This window comes from Sparus aurata, chromosome 15 (genome assembly GCF_900880675.1).
Source record: "Sparus aurata chromosome 15, fSpaAur1.1, whole genome shotgun sequence".
Classification (NCBI taxonomy): domain Eukaryota; kingdom Metazoa; phylum Chordata; class Actinopteri; order Spariformes; family Sparidae; genus Sparus; species Sparus aurata.
The window spans coordinates 9,116,521-9,134,584 of NC_044201.1; the positions used below are offsets into that span (position 1 = coordinate 9,116,521).

General features: G+C 41.4%; 3 protein-coding genes across 5 annotated transcripts; 1 reads left to right on the plus strand and 2 right to left on the minus strand.

Moving 5' to 3' along the window:
- Nucleotides 1-65: 65 nt before the first annotated feature.
- Nucleotides 66-5,219, minus strand: ap3m1 (adaptor related protein complex 3 subunit mu 1). Of its 2 annotated transcripts, none has more exons than XM_030441449.1 (9): nt 4,926-5,219; nt 4,247-4,524; nt 3,063-3,234; nt 2,792-2,929; nt 2,589-2,674; nt 2,354-2,487; nt 1,760-1,967; nt 1,212-1,356; nt 66-1,108 (listed from the first exon to the last, which is right to left on the minus strand). In XM_030441449.1, exons 2-9 carry the CDS (start codon nt 4,517-4,519, stop codon nt 1,008-1,010), a joined length of 1,257 nt encoding a protein of 418 aa, XP_030297309.1. In that variant the 5' UTR covers nt 4,520-4,524; nt 4,926-5,219; the 3' UTR covers nt 66-1,007. The 2 variants fall into 2 exon arrangements, with proteins under 2 accessions (XP_030297309.1, XP_030297308.1); XM_030441448.1 differs by having other exon boundaries at nt 4,247-4,579; nt 4,926-5,208.
- A 1,325-nt stretch (nt 5,220-6,544) lies between these two features.
- adka (adenosine kinase a) lies at nt 6,545-14,011 on the plus strand. Of its 2 annotated transcripts, none has more exons than XM_030441453.1 (11): nt 6,545-6,805; nt 9,059-9,133; nt 10,403-10,456; nt 12,219-12,297; nt 12,399-12,571; nt 12,665-12,773; nt 12,994-13,164; nt 13,261-13,296; nt 13,370-13,484; nt 13,606-13,692; nt 13,795-14,011. In XM_030441453.1, the coding sequence occupies exons 1-11, from the start codon at nt 6,714-6,716 to the stop codon at nt 13,917-13,919; spliced, it is 1,116 nt and encodes a 371-aa protein (XP_030297313.1). In that variant the 5' UTR covers nt 6,545-6,713; the 3' UTR covers nt 13,920-14,011. The 2 variants fall into 2 exon arrangements, with proteins under 2 accessions (XP_030297313.1, XP_030297315.1); XM_030441455.1 differs by lacking the exon at nt 6,545-6,805 and adding an exon at nt 7,671-7,815.
- Nucleotides 14,012-14,433: 422 nt separating this feature from the next.
- LOC115596414 (dual specificity phosphatase DUPD1) lies at nt 14,434-17,894 on the minus strand. Its single transcript, XM_030441500.1, has 4 exons — nt 17,760-17,894; nt 16,241-16,428; nt 15,944-16,167; nt 14,434-15,659 (listed from the first exon to the last, which is right to left on the minus strand). The coding sequence occupies exons 2-4, from the start codon at nt 16,417-16,419 to the stop codon at nt 15,436-15,438; spliced, it is 627 nt and encodes a 208-aa protein (XP_030297360.1). The 5' UTR covers nt 16,420-16,428; nt 17,760-17,894; the 3' UTR covers nt 14,434-15,435.
- Between the last annotated feature and the right edge of the window lie 170 nt (nt 17,895-18,064).

Consider the following 18,064-nt stretch of genomic DNA (forward strand, 5'->3'; position numbering starts at 1 on the left):
GCTGATTTCTTCAGCCTGTTCCGAAGCGGTGGGAGCATGGCTTAAAAAAAGCACACATGAACGCATCATTTTAAAGCTTTTATAAGACATCTTACACACTGAAATGCAGATCCAACTTCATACGAGAGCTTTAAGTTGTATATTCCACGTGGATAATTGATTGTGCAAATCTTGTGCTGAGTAAAGACGACGCATCCAAGATTATGTGAGGATCTTGTAGTTTTCTGAGTGCTTTTCAACCAACTGTTCCCAACACTGAATCGCTTGTATGTCTGCCTCGCAGAGAGTAGTACACCCTTAGATGTATTTTAGAGGCCTCCTTAAGATGCAGTTTGTGCTGTAATGAGCTATACAAAAGCACATTACCCTACCTTTACAAGGCCACATTATAGAGTGAATGTGTGCAAAGATACCTGCACTAAATACTGTGCTTTAAGACACACTGCAGCCACTCAAAAAGTAGATACGACATAAGATTTTCCAAAAAAATAAACATATAGATATATATCTAAGTACAAAAGTTGCTACCTTGAAGTACGTAAAAAGGTTTTCAAAGGTATGGCTGCTTATTCTCAGGCAGCATGCAAGTAGGATTGTATAGGTGCGCAGAAGTAGTGAGGAGCGAGGCGGTGAGCTGCGAGTGTCCCTTTTCAAACCAAAATATTCCCCTTAGGCAACACTCAGGAAGTGTTAGACATAAAACAACAAACAAATATTCAAAATATTTCAGATAAAGTACAAAAAGAAAGAGGAATGGTGCGCACAGTCGCAACAGCACTTCAACAAGGTCACATTGATTATTAAGGCTTCCCTTTGCAGGTCACGACATACCTTCCAGTCGTATACATGTAATGCCAAACACATAATAAATACCTGTTAGAATGCAAAATCATTCATCCATTATTACACTGAGGACATCTAAGACTTATTGGGGAGCTGACTCAGCAGGGCGGTGACCTTGCCCCCCCCCCCCGTATTTGGCACACTGAATTGTTGCTCGCCATCACTCAGGTTCGCACCTGGAATTTCCCGGCTTTAGTTAAATATTTGACTCCTTTAAAGGGCTTGTACTTCTCTCCGTACATGTCCAGACGACTCACCTTCAGACCTGTGGGGAGTGGAGAGAGGCACAGTGATCAGAGACTAAAAATACATCAGCTGAACACCATCACAATAAACACTGCCTTACGAGGTCATGTTGCGAGTGTTACCTGATATGGCAAGCTGCTGTATCTTCAAGTCAATGTTGAGTGAGGGGTTATCTTCAGGTTTGGGGGTTCCTGCCTGCGTAGTCAGACTGCCCTTCAAATTAGGAAGCTTCTGGGGGTTCAGTTTCCCAATGTCCCAAACCAACACCTGCCGCAACACAAGACATGCTCCCAGTGAGGACAATAAAACAAAATATACACTAAAAACATTGAGTTTGAGTGGCGTTTTGAACTCTTATTTAAGGGATGAATTCACCCAAAATTGAAAATTCAAGTCACACACAAAACATTTCTGGATGTACACAGCAAAACTGAGTTGCAGCATTCTCAGAAACAACTTGAGTAGATAGGGACTCATTTTAAAACAGATGAAAACAACATTAAAAAAAATTTCTTAATATAGCTCCTTCTTCTTTCTTCAGAAGCCGAAACTGATTTGAGAACACGTTATTCACACCCTCGATAATCTGTCAAAGCTTTTCATTTTCATTTCTGGGTGATCTTATCCTTTGACACAGACCGACTTTATTACCGAGCAGGCCGGCTGTTACCTTGGTAGCGAGGTCGTAGGTGTATGTTCCCTGTGTGGCTGTGAGGTTGGCACTGAGAACAGCTTTAGGCATGTGGATGGTGACCATCAAGCCCTCCACGGTCTTCCCCATGGTCTGCTTGGGTCCGATCGTGATGTCCAGGCGACCGCATGGTCCCGTCTCAAAGAAACTGATGCTCTGCTTCACGTACACCGGGATGGCCACGAGACTGAGGAGGGAAATGTGCAAAATTTACCACGATGACATCCATAATTAGCTGGAAGACAGCAGGCAGCTTGTGTTTACAAGCTGATGAGGTAAAAAGTGTGGATTGTGAGTCCTTAATGTGGGAATTAAAGCAGAATTTCGAACCACCGCTCCACATTGAAACAGGAAAATAACAGGACAAAGACTTTATTGTTGCTTGAGGATGTCAGCAATTTCATCCGGCAGTCACATCACCTGATGCGCTATTCAAATATAAACTGACAGACTTTGGTAAAAATGTTACAAAATTCCTGTGCAGGACTCACAGAGAAGAGGGATCGGCCGTGGTGTGAAGACTGCCTTGTTGTATTTATCACAAATAAGACAAACGGCTGCGTCAGTGCTTACTTTTGAGAGCTGACATGATAGTTCATGAGTGTGAAGTTTCCGTCGGGCGGGATGAAAGAGAGGACACGCTCCGACTCCCAGCGCTTGAACCGCACACACGGGTGGAAACTCACGTCATCGAGAAGACGAGGATTCTGTCATCAAAAACAACAACAACCATGGCGAGTGAATTTTTTTAACTAAAAAAGACACGCAGGCAGAAATAAAACATGACGCGAAGAGGAAATGAACCCACCATAAAGGACAGAGTCAGGTCGGGCATCCCGGTGAGCCTCACACAGGCTTCAATCACACCCTGGATCTCTGCGAATACTGTCGTACCTGAATAAGAAAGGTTGATGCAGATGTGACACAGATGTGATGCAGAGTCTCCGGACCAACTTATAGAACTCACTAATACTATACTACTGTATCTATCAAAGTAAAGGTGGATTGTACCTGATTTGTCCAGAATGGCGTCTATTTCCTCGATCACATCAAAATACGCCTCATTGTTGGTGTATTTAACACCCACCCGCCTCCACGGGACATTGGACAACTGACCTGTCGGCAATGTGTCTCCGACATTACTAGCTCCTGGAAAACACACAAAACAAATGCAAAAACATCAACGTACACACAAACATTACAGACTTTATTTGCTTCAGCGATACGGGGGCACCGTTCAGAGTGACCTTTAACACCAGAGTCAGGTTGACCTCCGTTTTACCTGTGAGCGTATTGACAACCGATCGCAGGATGGTGGGAGGCCTGATCATCTCTTTGAGCACGTTGGACTCTGTCGCGAGTGGAAAGCCGTTGTCCAGCATCTCCTCCAGCAGCTCGTACACGGTCACCACATTGTCCTTGATCACACCTTCCGAGCACTCTCCAAAGTAGTCCTGTAGATAACAAAAAAGAAGAGTTTTACGCTAAAGAAAATAGAGAAAAGAGAGAGAAAAGAGAAAGAAAAAAGGTGTATTGCATTACACCCTCAGTTTATTCCACTGAGACCCGAGCTGTGTCCCAATTCCATACTACACATTAATTGTATAGCCAACAATATGTACGATATACTAAACATGGTGGCACATTGTCTTTGCTGTGAGTATACAAGAATTACTGTTGTACTAAAAGGTATGCCTGCCACGGTAATTACATTATCGACGTATTGTACATATCTTATCACCTTATTGATATATGGTTATACTGTTAAAGACTGAATGAACTCTTAATATTTATACAAGAGCACATTTTATTTACTCTTCTGGTTGTTTGGTTATATTTTATCTTTGATTTTTTTTATCTAGGATATTTGAGTACTGTTTCACATTCCAGTTCCAGTGTCTGAATATTATCAAGAATTAAACATTCACTGCTCTTTGAAACGGTGTACTTGCATTATCATGCTATTATACTATCATTATATACTGACACTTCAACATTTTTGCACCAGTAGATGTCGATCGAACTATATGCAGTTCCTTTCTAACACGCTGTGGTTGCGAGTAGCACCTCCATTTCCTCTGCACGTGGCCCTCCAGCATAAGGACATAATGTACAATCACAAGAGCTCAATATTCGAGCATTTTCGCGGTACTTATATTTACTTTTCCAATTTTTCAAGGTCAAAACCTGCAGGGAAATAGTAATCACGTTCACAGCCTCTGTTTGCACTTGACACACAAATGCATCTTGGGTGATGAGGAAGTAACACGGCATCATGTCTAACTCTAAGAAAAGTTTTTGACTAATACAGCTCCAATTTACTGATAACTTGAGATGCATTTTGATGTCTGACTTGAACTGCAATCTAGACACATCTGCTTATGCAGGATGCCAAGTGTGAACAGAAGCAAAGATGTGTGATTTACATATTGTGACATCTCTCTCTGAATGCAAATTTAATCCCACCTGAATGGTGTCTGCCACTCTGTGCAGGAACTCAATGACAAAGAGCGGAGGAACTTCAGTCTGGATGACAGACAGGAAGAAGAGCTTGCCCCTGTATATGGAGATGAGATAGTGGTGTGGGGTCTGCAGGACTGGGGGCACATTCTCCGGCTCCACTGCCTTCTCCCTCGCCTCGAAGAAGTAATCACACACGCTCCTGCCGATGACACTCTTCCAGTGTTTCTCCAGGAAGATGTCTCCCGTGTGATTAATCAGGAACAGACTGTGGATCATCTCAGCTGCAACAATGAGGTGGTTGTTGTTGTTGTTGTTGTTGTTAGTAATGCTCTGTTACTAGATACGAGACAGATGGAGAGGGTGAAATCAGCAGAATTTACAGCCGAAACTTAACTCATGATCAATTATCTGATTGTGCCCAAATGAAAACAAGTAATGCAAGGCAGAGTCACTCACTGTCAACATCTGCCTACTGTCAATCTGTCAAACTAACTCCAAACACAGGTAACTCGACCAGCTGGCTTACAATCTGTGAATGGCAACTTCGGACATCTTTTCTACCATCTACAATGTTAATGCTAAAAATCAAACAAACTAAAGAAGAGGGAAGAGTAGCAGCGACATAAAAGCTTTAAAAAAAATAAGAGAAATTGAAAGTTTCACGGATTGTTCAAAGTTTTACCTGCTTACTCCAGTTGATTGTGCCAAGAATGTTATCTGGTGCCAATATGGCAGAATTGTCTGCTGAAGAGACGCCTGCAGATCTATGCACACGTAAACACAACGAAGTCACGAATAAGTACCGACAAGCTTAAAGAATAAGTCCTGAATACTTCTAGTTAAGTACTTCAACGTGTCGGAGACGGTGTAAATGTCAAGCAACTATACTGTCAACCTGCCTGCTACTTTGCGAGAAAAGTTTCGGACTTTTTAATCAGGCAACATTTGCAGGCACCTCACCCCCGGCGCTGTGTGTGACTCTGTGGGATAGTGTTGCCCTGAGTGTAGCCTTTCAGGAGCTAGTGCAGTAGGCATTTATATGTCCATTATGAGCTCAGTACCTTTTTTATTTCATTGTACTGTATGTTGCGCAAGCCATGCCATGCTCTTTAACAAAAACTATCATCTGAAAAAGATTGAAAGAGAATAAAAATCCTAATTCAAAACCAAAAACTGCAAAAGGAAGAGAACAGAATAACCTAGGGGTATCAGTTCTTACAAACAGGAAATGCACTTAATAAAAACAACTCCAGCTTTAGAAATATAGAATGTTATCGGTGATTTACTCTTCTTCAGTCAGTGTAATGTTTCAATACAGTGTTTAATTTCTTTTTTGATTCATTTTATATGTGGATTCTTTTTAGCCCATTTGCATTTGCGTAGTGTTGTATTTTCCACACAAAATACAGATCCTCAAGACTTTTTTTCAGAAGCAGAATAGCACAAATGTCAATTACTTTGGCAGAGCTGTAGCAGAAACCACACGCTAAATGTTTACCCTGAGTAAAAATGCAAAAAGGGGTCACACTTTCATGATCAGCCACACTAACAATATTGTAGACTGAGGTGAGCAAGTATTTCAACCTTAATGGGAAAAAGCAACACACTTGTTAGAAAATAACCTTTTTTCATAATACCTTATAAATATGTTCCTGTACAATGTTTGCTAGAGTATTGTACTGAACATCTTAAACTGAGATCTCGCAGACATGCCACAATCGCCAAAGTAAAACAATATGTACGGCATGTCTTTGTCAGACAACCAATATGAGTATATTTAGGGCTGGCTTGGTTTCCACAAATGCCTAAGGAAAATATTTGACTCCCAAACTGTTACTGCCATTATGTCCACTGGCCGGCTACCAACTTTGTCTAACTGCTGTATGGTGTATGGGCATTTTTGAGGGGAGACAAATATTTGGAGAAAAAAAAATATTGCGCTTTATACTCTCATGCAAATGAAGAATTTCATAATCACATGCTGTAAAACTCTTGAGACATATAAAAAAGATTCTCTGAATTATATTTTATGTAATCCCTCACTCTTTAACAGTAGACTCTATGTATGTATGTAGATTAATTTCTTATTAAAATTGTATTGTTAATTATTATTATTATTTCAATTTTCTCTGTATTTTAGGCAATAATGGTCCACCTGTATCGTAATATTAGTAGATCTCTGCCTGTTTAAACGTGTGTAGATAATAGTAATGTGACCCTGTTTAAGTGAAGTAAATACATCAGTGCAGCTTTAACTCTCTACGGGTTTGCTTGAAAAGTGGGTAGCCACGTTTCAAGCAGGACCCAAATGTAAGGCTTTGGATTGGTGGTGATCTTTGGGGACGTCACACTGCCTGCGGGAGGGAGTGCCCGCCTGCGAGGCACTTCTCAGGGGAGCAAACATCCTCATTTACCCTTAGCCGCGCTTTCATACCGGTTAAGGTGATCGCTACAACGTGCCTAATCAGCCATGGCTTCTGAAGAACCAAAAGCAAAGAAACAAAAACTTTCAAAGGAGGAGAAGAAAGAGTCTCCAACCAAAAAGACTCCCGCCGAACTAAGGTGACCGAAAGCTAATAAACAAAGCTAACAGAATACTTCTCGGCGCAGCGGGGAGACACTAACGTTATCCTCCTCTGAGTTGTTTGAATGCTATAATGTTCGCAAGCCGTGTTTATAGTTAAGAGTTTTAAACCTGAATGCCATATGAATGTGTGCACGAAGATGTGGGTTTTACACGTGTTTGTTGATACCATTCTGTGTGTTTGAGCTAACACGGTGGGGAGAAGGGTCGCCGTCATAAACGAGCGGTGTAAAGTCCTTTGATGTGGTTATCGTTCAACACGTTAGCTGACGGTTAGCTAACACCTCGTAGTGTTAGTTAACTTAAGCTAGGTCAGGAGCGTTAAGACGCAGCTGCATTCAAATGACTGCAGCGTGCTTTCTTCTCAGTTGGTGTGCCAGTATCTAATCTTAAATCCAGCGTGACCACCACCTGCCCCTGCATGTTTAAAAGCTGTAGAAAGAAAAGCTTGGTACGGATTTGTGCAAGGTTCCTTCCGTGCTGAGTATTGCTCCGCTGCAGAGGGCTTGAGCCGTCCTGTATCCCAAAACAGTGAACTGTGATGCAGTCACATGGTCGTGAATATGTTGCCTTTTGATGCTTTTTTCCCCTCACGAATATGCATCTAATGCATCCCTCCACGCCTTCTCTTCTCATTCAACTCATCTGAACCAAGTTGTTGCCATATCACGGCGTGTCAATTGCCTCTATCATCAGCATGCTACTCACGCTGTAATATAGCTTCAGAAGGGTGAGTGGATTGAGGATAGACGAGCCAATCAGCAGACAGAGACGGTGTCCTGGATCTTCCTCCTCCACATGCCTCCAATCAGTCAGTCCCGAGTAGGAGGAGCCTGGATGCAGGGGAAAATCGATCTGCCCTCTCACTGAGCTGGAATTGTCAAGTTTTTAAATGCTTAGCTCTTTCTGAGCCGGGTTTGAGGTTGCTCAACAGGTCTGTCAGTATCTAGTTGGTACACAGAGAGAGGAACACCATGTCTTCTGCAAGGTAAGACCACGTTGACATATCTCAAGGCAGGTATGGCTTCTGGTTTAAGATAATTGGAGGCACAAGCCCAGTAATCATCTGTCTGCATATTGGCAGATGTTTGTGCTGTGGGAAATGATAGTAAGGGTGTGGCATCTGTTTGGTTTTTGAGGCTACAGCAACCCATATCTGCAGGGTAACGAGGTCTCCCTGGTCTTCGCTTTTTAAAAAGCTGCCCTTCCGTGTCGCTTCATCTTGCTTTATTAAAATTTGTCCTCAGGCGAGCACAGAAAGAAAGGCCTTATGGGGGAAATATGCGAGCACATGTTCATGTGGAGGTGGCATCTGTCTGGGGCTGTGATCAGAGACAGGCTCCATCTGGGGTTTTCCCAGTCACACTGAATAGATTGTGGAGAAATCAAGAACTAGAATGCAAGACTGAAGACTGACACGTGTTATTTACATGCTGTTACAGTCTCTTGCAGTGTTTGCTTACAGAAAAGCAAAGCTCACAGACTAACACATTGTCTAATTGGTTACTGATGTGTAAGACCAGTTCCAGTGGGATTGTTATGCATTGACACAAAGCACACAGATGCCTGTAAATCGCTGTCTCATTTTTCCGTTGCTGTGATGTTTTAAATCATGTTCTTTGGCATCACAAGACTGATTTGCAAAGATACTCGAGCCGTGTGCTCACATGTTTGCCTCAGGAGAAACAGACTGCACAAGCGCAAAGACACCTACTGCTCTCCTGATGTTGTCTCGTGTGTGAGTGTCATAACATGGTTACATGCATGACTGACTGGGTCTTCACTGCAGACCATATTCATATTAACTTGCAATGTTTGTTGACGAGTTATCCATGTTTTCAAAGTACAGACACAGGCTATTTCTGCTTTTTTTTCTGTGTTAATTGGAGCTTTTATATCATGTGATTAAAGTCACATGAAAACAAAAGTGTGGGATTTGCAAAATAATTCACAACAGTTGGGAAAGAAAGCCAATGAGCAAATATGATTTTTTTTTTTTTTTTAAGCCCTTGAAATATGCTGTTATATGCTGTGCTGAAAGGAGGGCTTTCACTTCTTTTATTGAAGCAAGGAACCCCCCTAAAGCTATAACTGATCTCACTATTCAAAGAGGTTTCAGAGAGTAAAGGCAAACAGGAGTTACACAAAGGTAGAGAAGGTTATGTCATGTTAAAGCCAAGCCCTTTAGCTGATTTTTCTCTTTATATTTACTCTCATTCTTTGTGTTTCAGCCCTAATTCACTCTTTGGGATGGGAAACCCGCTACTGGACATCTCAGCTGTGGTGGACAAAGACTTCTTGGACAAGTAAGGACTGAAGCACTGTGGAATACAATTCTTGTCACCTCAAGAATGTGCTGCCATAATCAGTTGTATTTTAGTTTAGGGTTTTTTTTTAATACCTCAGAATGGGTGTAAATGACTCTTCTGCCCCCCCCCCCCAGTAGTTGCACAAGTGACTCTGCATGATAAACGTGAAGTGCACATCTTGCTGCATTTTTAGTGATCCTAGAATTGTACAGGGAGAGAAAACTGTTAAATGCGTGTGTTTTGTGTCCATCTTTCTGCTGCTGTTAAATCTCCATAAAGCACGGTCACAATCATATCAAATGAGATGAACACTTTTGGTGTCTGTGAGGTCATCGCAATAAGAGGCTGACCAGAGGAGAAAACGTTTTTTTGATGTAATTTGATCAATTGATATACAAGATAATGATGATACAAGAGAGCAGAGCAGAGCTGTATGTCTATCAGATGTTCTACTTTATTACATTACAGTGAGGTTGCACTTACTGGTCTGATCTAGCTGAGTTAATCAAATGGTCAGTACCACTCCCTGCTTTGTCATCATTTTCAAATTAGGCCTGATCATTTATCAGTGTTGGTAAATAATGTCAGCAAAGCCTTAATGTATGACTCAACAATTTCCCTTTGGTAGACGTTAAAGCCACAGGGCTCCTGCAAACACGCCCATCCCTATTTATCTATGTACCTCTTCTTTGAAATCTTTGAAGTAATTTGAGCCTTCAGCAGAAACCTCCACAGTCAGAGCTGCAGTTTTCTTGTCTGTACGAAATCCATCAAGCTGAGTTGACCAGGGCAAAGGGCTCCAGCTCAGAGTCCACTCTCTAACACCCTTGCATAAACTCAAGGATTAAAGCTGAACCAACCAACTGCAGTCCTAATTCAGTCTCACATGGAGTTAAGCAAACTGCACCTTAATCCCCTATCCCCTTGCCTTTCGAGGAAATTACACTCTGTTTCACACAATTGACCAACATATTGAATTGGACAGAGTCGGTGGTAAGCAGCATACAAAAGCACTTTTGCAGAGTCTCTGCCTTTGATTGATTTGATTAATCACAGTTTCCCTAAGAGTGAACAGCCCATTTGGCAGCTCCATACCTGTGTCTTCAATGCTTATGCACAAACATGATCCAGATCCTTATTGTGTGTTCATTCCATACACAAATTTGTGAAGTTTGTGTGTGTGTAATAAAACAGCAGAATTTGCTGTTGTTTCCAATGAGTTGGGAAAACTAATCCCATCTTTTTACTCCTTTTAATTATTTGCAGGTACACCCTGAAACCCAACGACCAGATCCTGGCAGAGGACAAACACAAAGCACTGTTCGTATCTCCATCATTGCAACACTTCTGTAAAATCTAACTTGTGGTAGAGCTAACAGGATTTCGAGTTTATACACAAACATGATTTTTTCCCAAGTTAGGTCCTCTCTGCTCTGGAGTCAGCCAGTCAAAACAGGAGCACACCAGAAATCACCACGTTTGACCTCACCGTTCCTTTATAGACGGCCAATGGCAGAGCAGCAAATCCAGCACAGAAGCAGTCTCAGCCAATAGCAAACCAGGACATTTCACCTCCCAGTCCCTCTGAGACAAGAGCCAGAAAGCAAACATTTAACAGCAGGAGATAAGAAAGTCGTGTGTGACTGGATTGAACTGATGTGTTCTGACTCTCACTTATGTATAGGATGACCGGTAGACCTCAAGTAAATCTATTTTACACAGGCAGTGCTTGTTATGATGTAAAATATTGCACTATATTCATTTTTTTAGGATTAATGAATACAGTAATTTATACACATAATTTATTGATATATGAATTACATATTACTCATGATTCTCAGCTTTAGAGTTGGTAATGTTTTGCAGAGCTCAATGAGTCATGGCTGGTTTAATAATGAAGCTTTTGTTGTTCACCTGGTATGTATAGTGTGAAGGAGCATGTACACACACGTTTAACCTGTCAATCATCTGTTCCTACTCATATTTAAGCCGCTCTGGCCTCTCTTATTTTAGTGCTCAGGGGTAAAGTGCTAAAATGTTGGAGATATCCCCCGAACAGACCGTAACCATCTCCCAGATGTCTCCCCCTGTGTAACCTCTGGCTCCGTCTCAGGACCTTTAACAGCAGGCGGCCTGTTGTGCTTTCCAATGAACACTCTGTCTCTAACACTCACATAAACCACACAAACATGTCTGTGTAGGTTGATACGACTGCTATATTTAGACCGCGTAACAGCAAATCACAGATGCTTTAGCTCTAAGTGGAACATAAAAGCGCTGCTTCTGTCATTGTGTTACATAACAGACGTGATGGATCGAATAGTATATTCAGTGATCGATTAAGCATGTCTTCATGTTCTTCCTGGAGGAAATGTGCCTTCTGCAGAGAGTACAGTTCAAAAGCAGAGGTGGTTACTTGCTGTCAAGCCACATCTGTCGCTATGCTTGCCACATTGGTGGACACAATAAACTATGAACTGTGTAGTATCGTGCAACCAATACGGTATTTTTATACTGTTTACTTAACGTTATTAATGATTTAAATGTGTCACTATCTGCTAAGCTAAAAAAAGACAGAAGAAAGAAGACTTCAACATATTTAGAAATGTGCATATTTTCTCTCAGATTGGTACCAATCTCAAATCGGTCCATTAAATATTAAGATACAGACAGCAAGCGCTTAGCTTAGCACAAAGTTTGTTATTTCAACAAAACATCCAACTACTAACTAAAGTTCACTGGTTAACATGTTTTATCTAATTTTGTTTAGTTTGGATAGAGCAAGACTAGCTGTCTGCCACTGTTAGCTGAACTAATTGGCTACTGTATGTAGCTTCAGACTTCATTCTCATCTAATTCATGGCGAGAAAACATATATGCATATTCCAAAAATATTGTAACTTTGCCTTTAAGAATCCCAGCCGTAATTGACACTTCCTGTGCATGAATCCTTACCTTTGTTTAGCACTTAGCCAGGGCTCCTGATGTATATGTTCTAGTCTTAATGTTGGACAAACTTGATGAATAGAGTCTGTTGAAAGTATGAAATATGTGAATTACCTGTTTGTCTCTGTGTGTGTAGATTTGAGGAGATAGTGAAGAAGTTCAAAGTTGAGTATCATGCTGGAGGAGCCACACAGAACTCCATAAAGCTTGCTCAGGTCAGTCATGTTCACACAATCTCACCGACTTCATGTCACTGCATCAGTGCCCTGTGAAAACTTTGGCTTCAACTGACCAGACTAGCTGTCACTGTCTGTAGTGGATGATCCAAGAACCCCACAATGTGGGCACATTCTTCGGCTGCATTGGCAAAGACAAGTTTGGAGAGATCCTTAAGCAGAAGGCTGAGGATGCCCACATCGATGCCCACTACTACGAGCAAGACGAAGAGCCCACAGGCACATGTGCTGCTTGCATCACCGGAGATAACAGGTGGGTAATTATGATAATAAGCGTACGTTGACACATTTAAATCTCATCTGTCTTTCACCTTTCATCATTTTTTTTTTTGCTTCCTCTTCGCAGGTCGCTGGTTGCTAACCTAGCTGCGGCTAACTGTTATAAGAAGGATAAGCATCTAGACCTGGAAGAAAACTGGAAACTGGTGGAAAAAGCTAAAGTCTACTACATTGCTGTAAGTAGTAGTTGTTATTCCATCTACTTCCGATATTCAGGTCAAGTCATGTACCTTTGCTCCATTTGTACCTGCTGGAAACCACCAGATGACCTTCAGCTAGATTCCGGACATGCTAGTGCAGACTCTGTCCAAGACCCTTCTTCCTGTGATTTAATTAGAGCCCATCAAGATATAAAAAGCAGATCTGTCGTGACCCAATGTCACCGCTTGCTTCCAGGGTTTCTTCCTGACTGTCTCCTTGGAGTCCATCCTGAAAGTGGCGAAGCATGCATCTGAAAATAACAAGCTGTTTTGCCTGAACCTCTCTGCACCCTTCATCTGCCAGTTCTTCAAGGATAACCTTATGCAGGTTATGCCCTACGTCGACGTGCTGTTCGGCAATGAGACAGTAAGTCAGACATTCACTCTGCGTTCTTTAGATAAACGTGTGTATGCAGTGCTTTGTGTCCACCAACACTTGCTCTTTTTCTTTTTTGTTCCCCAGGAGGCTGCTGCATTTGCTAAAGAGCAGGACTTTGATGTGAGTGGACTGATAGTTGTTGTTTGTTTTTTTGAATAATCAAAGATTGTATTAATATGTATTCTGTCTATAGACCACAGACATTAAGGAAATTGCCAAGAAAGCTCAGGCTTTGCCCAAAGTCAACACAAAGAGACCGAGGATTGTCGTGCTGACACAGGGGAAAGACGAAACTACTATGGCCCTGCGTAAGATTTTCTATTACTTTCTCTTTATTTCTTCCTCGTGTTCCTTTTATGTCTCTGAGTCGCTCGTCCCATATTAGAGATGTACAGTAGATGTCATATTTCTCTTACTGTGTCTGTACAGATGACAAGGTCCAGACATTCCCTGTACTGAAGATCGACCCCAAGGACATTGTTGACACAAACGGTGCAGGTGACGCCTTTGTAGGAGGTAAGATTTTCCAGTGTTTTCCTTTGATACATTTCCAAGTTTTGTGTTGTCTTTCCTTTGTTTTCTGTGCATTCCTGTTCAAGTTTTTCCTCTGTGCTTCAGGTTTCCTGTCTGGGCTCGTCCAGGAGAAACCACTGAATCAGTGCGTGAAGGCAGCCCACTATGCCGCCAACGTCATCATCAGACGAGCAGGTTGCACCTTCCCCGAAAAACCAGACTTCAAGTGAGGATTCTCGGACAGCTTTTCCCTCAGCCTGAAACCTCATACACAATTTTCTACAAATAGCTCCATTTTTAAATTTTTTTTTAATCAACCATCCATCCATTTCAATCACTTACAATTGCCAGTATTTAGTAGGGTGCCTCCTGATGTGTGCCTGTCTCAGTGCTCTCCACTTGGGGCCACTAGAGGACCATTCAGCCAAGAGCCATGTGAAGATTTGCCTCTACATCAATGTCCAAAAAGGAATCATGATAACACCGTGGGATGTGATCATTTTGCGTTAACTAAAGGATCTAAATGGAAAATCTTTCATGGGAATCTTTTTAAATGAAGGCTGTCAGACTCTGCTGTGAACGCTCGTGTCGACATCTCTCCAGATTCAGCTCTTTGGAGACAGAATAAAACACAAGAGGTTTATTCCACAATGGGAGACTCATTATACACAAATAGGACTAAATGAAATATTTCTGTCAATGGAAGGGATACTGCATTGAAATGTGCAGCATGGATTTGTTTTGTTTTTTAAAGATGAATGATTCCTTTCCTGACTTTGACGTGTTTTAGTTTAACAGGCCAGTTGTGAAAAACGAAATGTTTTTCTTTTAAGCGCACAGTTTTTAAATGTGTCAAAGTCACCGGCAATGAGTCCTGTGTGTTAAATGTCAACACCAGAAAAAGAACAGAAGTCACCATCAACATCACTGCTGTGGAAGTTTGAGTGGCCTCCCCTTATTTTTAGGAGGCAAGTTTTTCTTAACACCAGTGCCTTTTTTCTTTCCTTTTCTGTAATTGTTGCAAAGCTGCATTTATATGTGCAGAGAAAATTTGCAAGCCATTGATGGTAACTAGTGGCTTGTGTGGATGAAAATGGACACACTACACCTCACAAATGTATGTAAGGTAGCTGATGTTGGAAAGATTTCAGCATTTTTAAGTGTTTTCTGTCTCACAAATACAGGAGCATTTAATCTGATCTTTTCTCCATCGTTGATTTATTTACCTGAATTTGTTTCCATGTTCTTTCTGGGTGTATGTTGATCTCTTGCAATACCATAGAACATGTAACCCAACTTCAGGACCGTCGGCTTTGCTTAATCATACATAAAAAATGAGTGTCAGTGTGTAAATCAGTGTATAAAGAAAACAGACAGCAGGGGTGACGCAGTAGCTCAGTTGGTAGAGCATTCATTTTTCAAAATGAGCTCCACCTCAAAATTACTGTACTGTTACATTAACGCATTATACTTATATACTTTTACTTTGGTTACTCTTATAATGGAGGACTTTTTTTTGTGCCAGAATTAGTATTTTGCAGAGTGGTAATACTACTTCTTTTCCATTTAGTGAATGATCTGTGGGATGCCAGTTTCCTCAGTTTAACATTTAAACTTTATTAGACTGACTGTTGTGAAAAACACAGTTTAAAGATACAATAGTTAGAGGAACATATGGAACATTTTTGTTTACCTCAGATAAAAGTAAAAGAAAAATGGAAGTAGTAAACGGGCATATTATCTTTACTATTGGTCTTGGATCTCTCTTTTTTGCCTGAGCCTCTCCTCCTGTAACGTGATGTCCAGGGCTCTGAGCTGTTTCAGGAATCCATGATTGGGCAGGATGCAGCGGCGCTGTCGCACATGCTCGATAGCATCCACCACTGATAAGCTGTGTTTCATCATCAGATAAGCCAATACGAGAGTCGCAGACCTGCTCCGACCCATCACGCAGTGCACCAGCACCTTGTCTGGGACACAATGCAGTGGAGGAGATGGATTCATTAGAAACAGTGAAGCATAGAAGATCTAAGTGGAAGATTTTGGTATCCATGATGCAGAAAAATCTGTGTTATTTACAGCAGAATACTGTGTATTTAGGCGAAATGTAACTGGCAATGTACTGTAGAATATCACATTAACCAACCATGTACTGTAGGAAATAACATCAAAAGCTCTGCATGTCTTAATAGAATAGAGAAATAATAGATTTACTAAGGGGGCCCTTGAGCTTTTTGCAAACCTCTTAACTTACTCTGTGGGTGACTGAGGGCGTCGTGAATAAACTGTGTTGCCGAGCAGAAGTACTGGGAGATGTTGAAGGTGGGTTTGTCATCGGCCTCTACACCAAAGTACTGGATGTCCATGTCACAGTAGTAATCAGCGCCAGTAAGCACATTATTAAACTTTCCCTCTGCTGCATTAAGGACATGTGTGATGCCCAGATCCCTCAGGCCAGGACACTCCAGAGCTGTTTTCCTGCAACACAGACTCAACATGAAGCTGCCATAATGGGTTTTGACACTTGTGCTCTCTGTGTGCATTTACTCACTCATCCCCAATGTAGAGACTGGGCCAGACCTGGTTGACGTGTGCGTACTGAGCCCCATTACCAGCCCAGAACAGCTGCTCCAGGTCTAACGTTCCTGGTGTGATGTAATCACTGTCTGGGTCGACCCGCACCGCTGTGTACGGGTTCCTGCCCCTGGACTTCACCACACCGGAGGACATGGCTCTCCTCTGCCGCACAGAGAGAACACACACAGACCCTAAACTTCATCACAAACCAACAAAGAATGTCTGCAGATGTAATAACAACACCAGAGTGATTTGATATACAGTCCTAGAGTGGCAACGGTAAGTAAAGTAGTAGATTAGTCGATCAGCAGGAAATGAACCAGCAACTTTTGCTATATGTGTTTAACTGTTTGAGGCGGTCTTAAAAATCCTAAAGAAATCACAAATCTCAGTCTCTCTTTAATGTGAATTCTTGGTTTCTTCAAGTTTTTTTTTTACCCTTTGAGTCAACATAAGCTTTAAGGAATCACCAAAATGGCATTTATGATTATTTTCTGACATTTTATACATCAAGAAATCTATTAATTAATCAAGAAAAGAAACAGCAGATTAGTCGATTATAAAAATACTTGTATAAAGTGACTATACAGTATGCCACCCAGTGTGACAGAGAGATGGAGGATACGGGAGCAAATTGATTGCATTTAATTGGCATATTGATTTAAAAATAATTGGGAAATGACTGAATTAGAGGTAGATTAGTTTATTGAGGGATCAATACATAACTTTAAATTAGACAATACTGTAGGCCTGTATATACCAAAACTAAATAGTTCTTAGATACGTTACTTGAATTTACTATAAAATTAGGATGACTTATTTTGAAAAGAGTTAATTTGGTGTCGGACATTCTATACATTTAAATTCAACCACCACATGCAGTAGTCACTTCTGTGGTTCTTTGGGTTTTCTGGGGGCGAACCCCACTCATCACCAGCTGTAATTAGAGCGCTCCGTGGCAGACGTCACCACAACAGACAGGTTTAAGTGACAAAGACATAAGTGAGAGTTCTTGTTAAATGCCATGTCTTATCAGTATAGTTTTGTCACCTCAAAAGTGGCCCATAATGATTGATATGAAATACTAATAACTCACCTAACTCTTAGAGTGGCAGGACTTCTCTTTGGCAACCACAAATTCATGTCGATAAAAAGCACAAGCACAGCGTGGACTGATGTATGACGTATTGTCGCTCAGCTAGCATCATACTTTCCGTCAGTATAAACAATGAACTATCGCAGAATAACAAACAGAAATCCAGAATACTAGGCGATATGAAAGTAATATGTATTCTCCTATAGATGCCTCATTTATTTGCTCTCCAGAAAGAGCTCTTAAAACACATCCTCCTCAGGCTGAGTGGTTTGGAGTCAAACAGTCCTGTGTTGTCCCAGGATGAATACACTGATGTCTTGCTCTATTCGACAGGTTGAGTGTTCTAATAAAGTGATAAGAAAGCTCAACGGTAAAAAAATAAATAAAAAATACTCACCTGTTTCTCTTCCTTGTGTTTAAAGATTTAAATCCGTTCTTGAGCAGCAAGATCACAGACCGGCACCTCAACTTTTCCTCAGGGGACATGTGTGGTTTGTGCCTGAGTGTGTGTGTGTGTGTGTGTGTGTGTGTGTGTGTGTGTGTGTGTGTGTGTGTAGGTGTGTGTGTGTGTGTGTGTGTGTGTGTGTGTGTGTATGAGACAGAGAGAGAGAGACAGACAAACAGACCTTAAGCATTAAGACGGAAAGAGAGATCTGGAATGGTAACTGCTCTCTCAGGCTCTGTGTTTAAGGTGATATTTTT

Coding starts and splice junctions, on each gene's coding strand:
- ap3m1 (XM_030441449.1), bottom strand. CDS start 4,519: ATGATCCACAGTCTGTTCCTGATTAATCACACGGGAGACATCTTCCTG. Junction 3,235..4,246: donor GAGTGGCAGACACCATTCAG/GTGGGATTAAAT, acceptor TGTTATCTACAG/GACTACTTTGGAGAGTGCTC. Junction 2,488..2,588: donor ACCTGACTCTGTCCTTTATG/GTGGGTTCATTT, acceptor TTTTGATGACAG/AATCCTCGTCTTCTCGATGA.
- adka (XM_030441453.1), top strand. CDS start 6,714: ATGGCTTCTGAAGAACCAAAAGCAAAGAAACAAAAACTTTCAAAGGAG. Junction 9,134..10,402: donor GACAAAGACTTCTTGGACAA/GTAAGGACTGAA, acceptor AATTATTTGCAG/GTACACCCTGAAACCCAACG. Junction 12,298..12,398: donor ACTCCATAAAGCTTGCTCAG/GTCAGTCATGTT, acceptor CACTGTCTGTAG/TGGATGATCCAAGAACCCCA.
- LOC115596414 (XM_030441500.1), bottom strand. CDS start 16,419: ATGTCCTCCGGTGTGGTGAAGTCCAGGGGCAGGAACCCGTACACAGCG. Junction 16,168..16,240: donor AGTCTCTACATTGGGGATGA/GTGAGTAAATGC, acceptor TCTGTGTTGCAG/GAAAACAGCTCTGGAGTGTC. Junction 15,660..15,943: donor CGCCCTCAGTCACCCACAGA/GTAAGTTAAGAG, acceptor ATTGTGTCCCAG/ACAAGGTGCTGGTGCACTGC.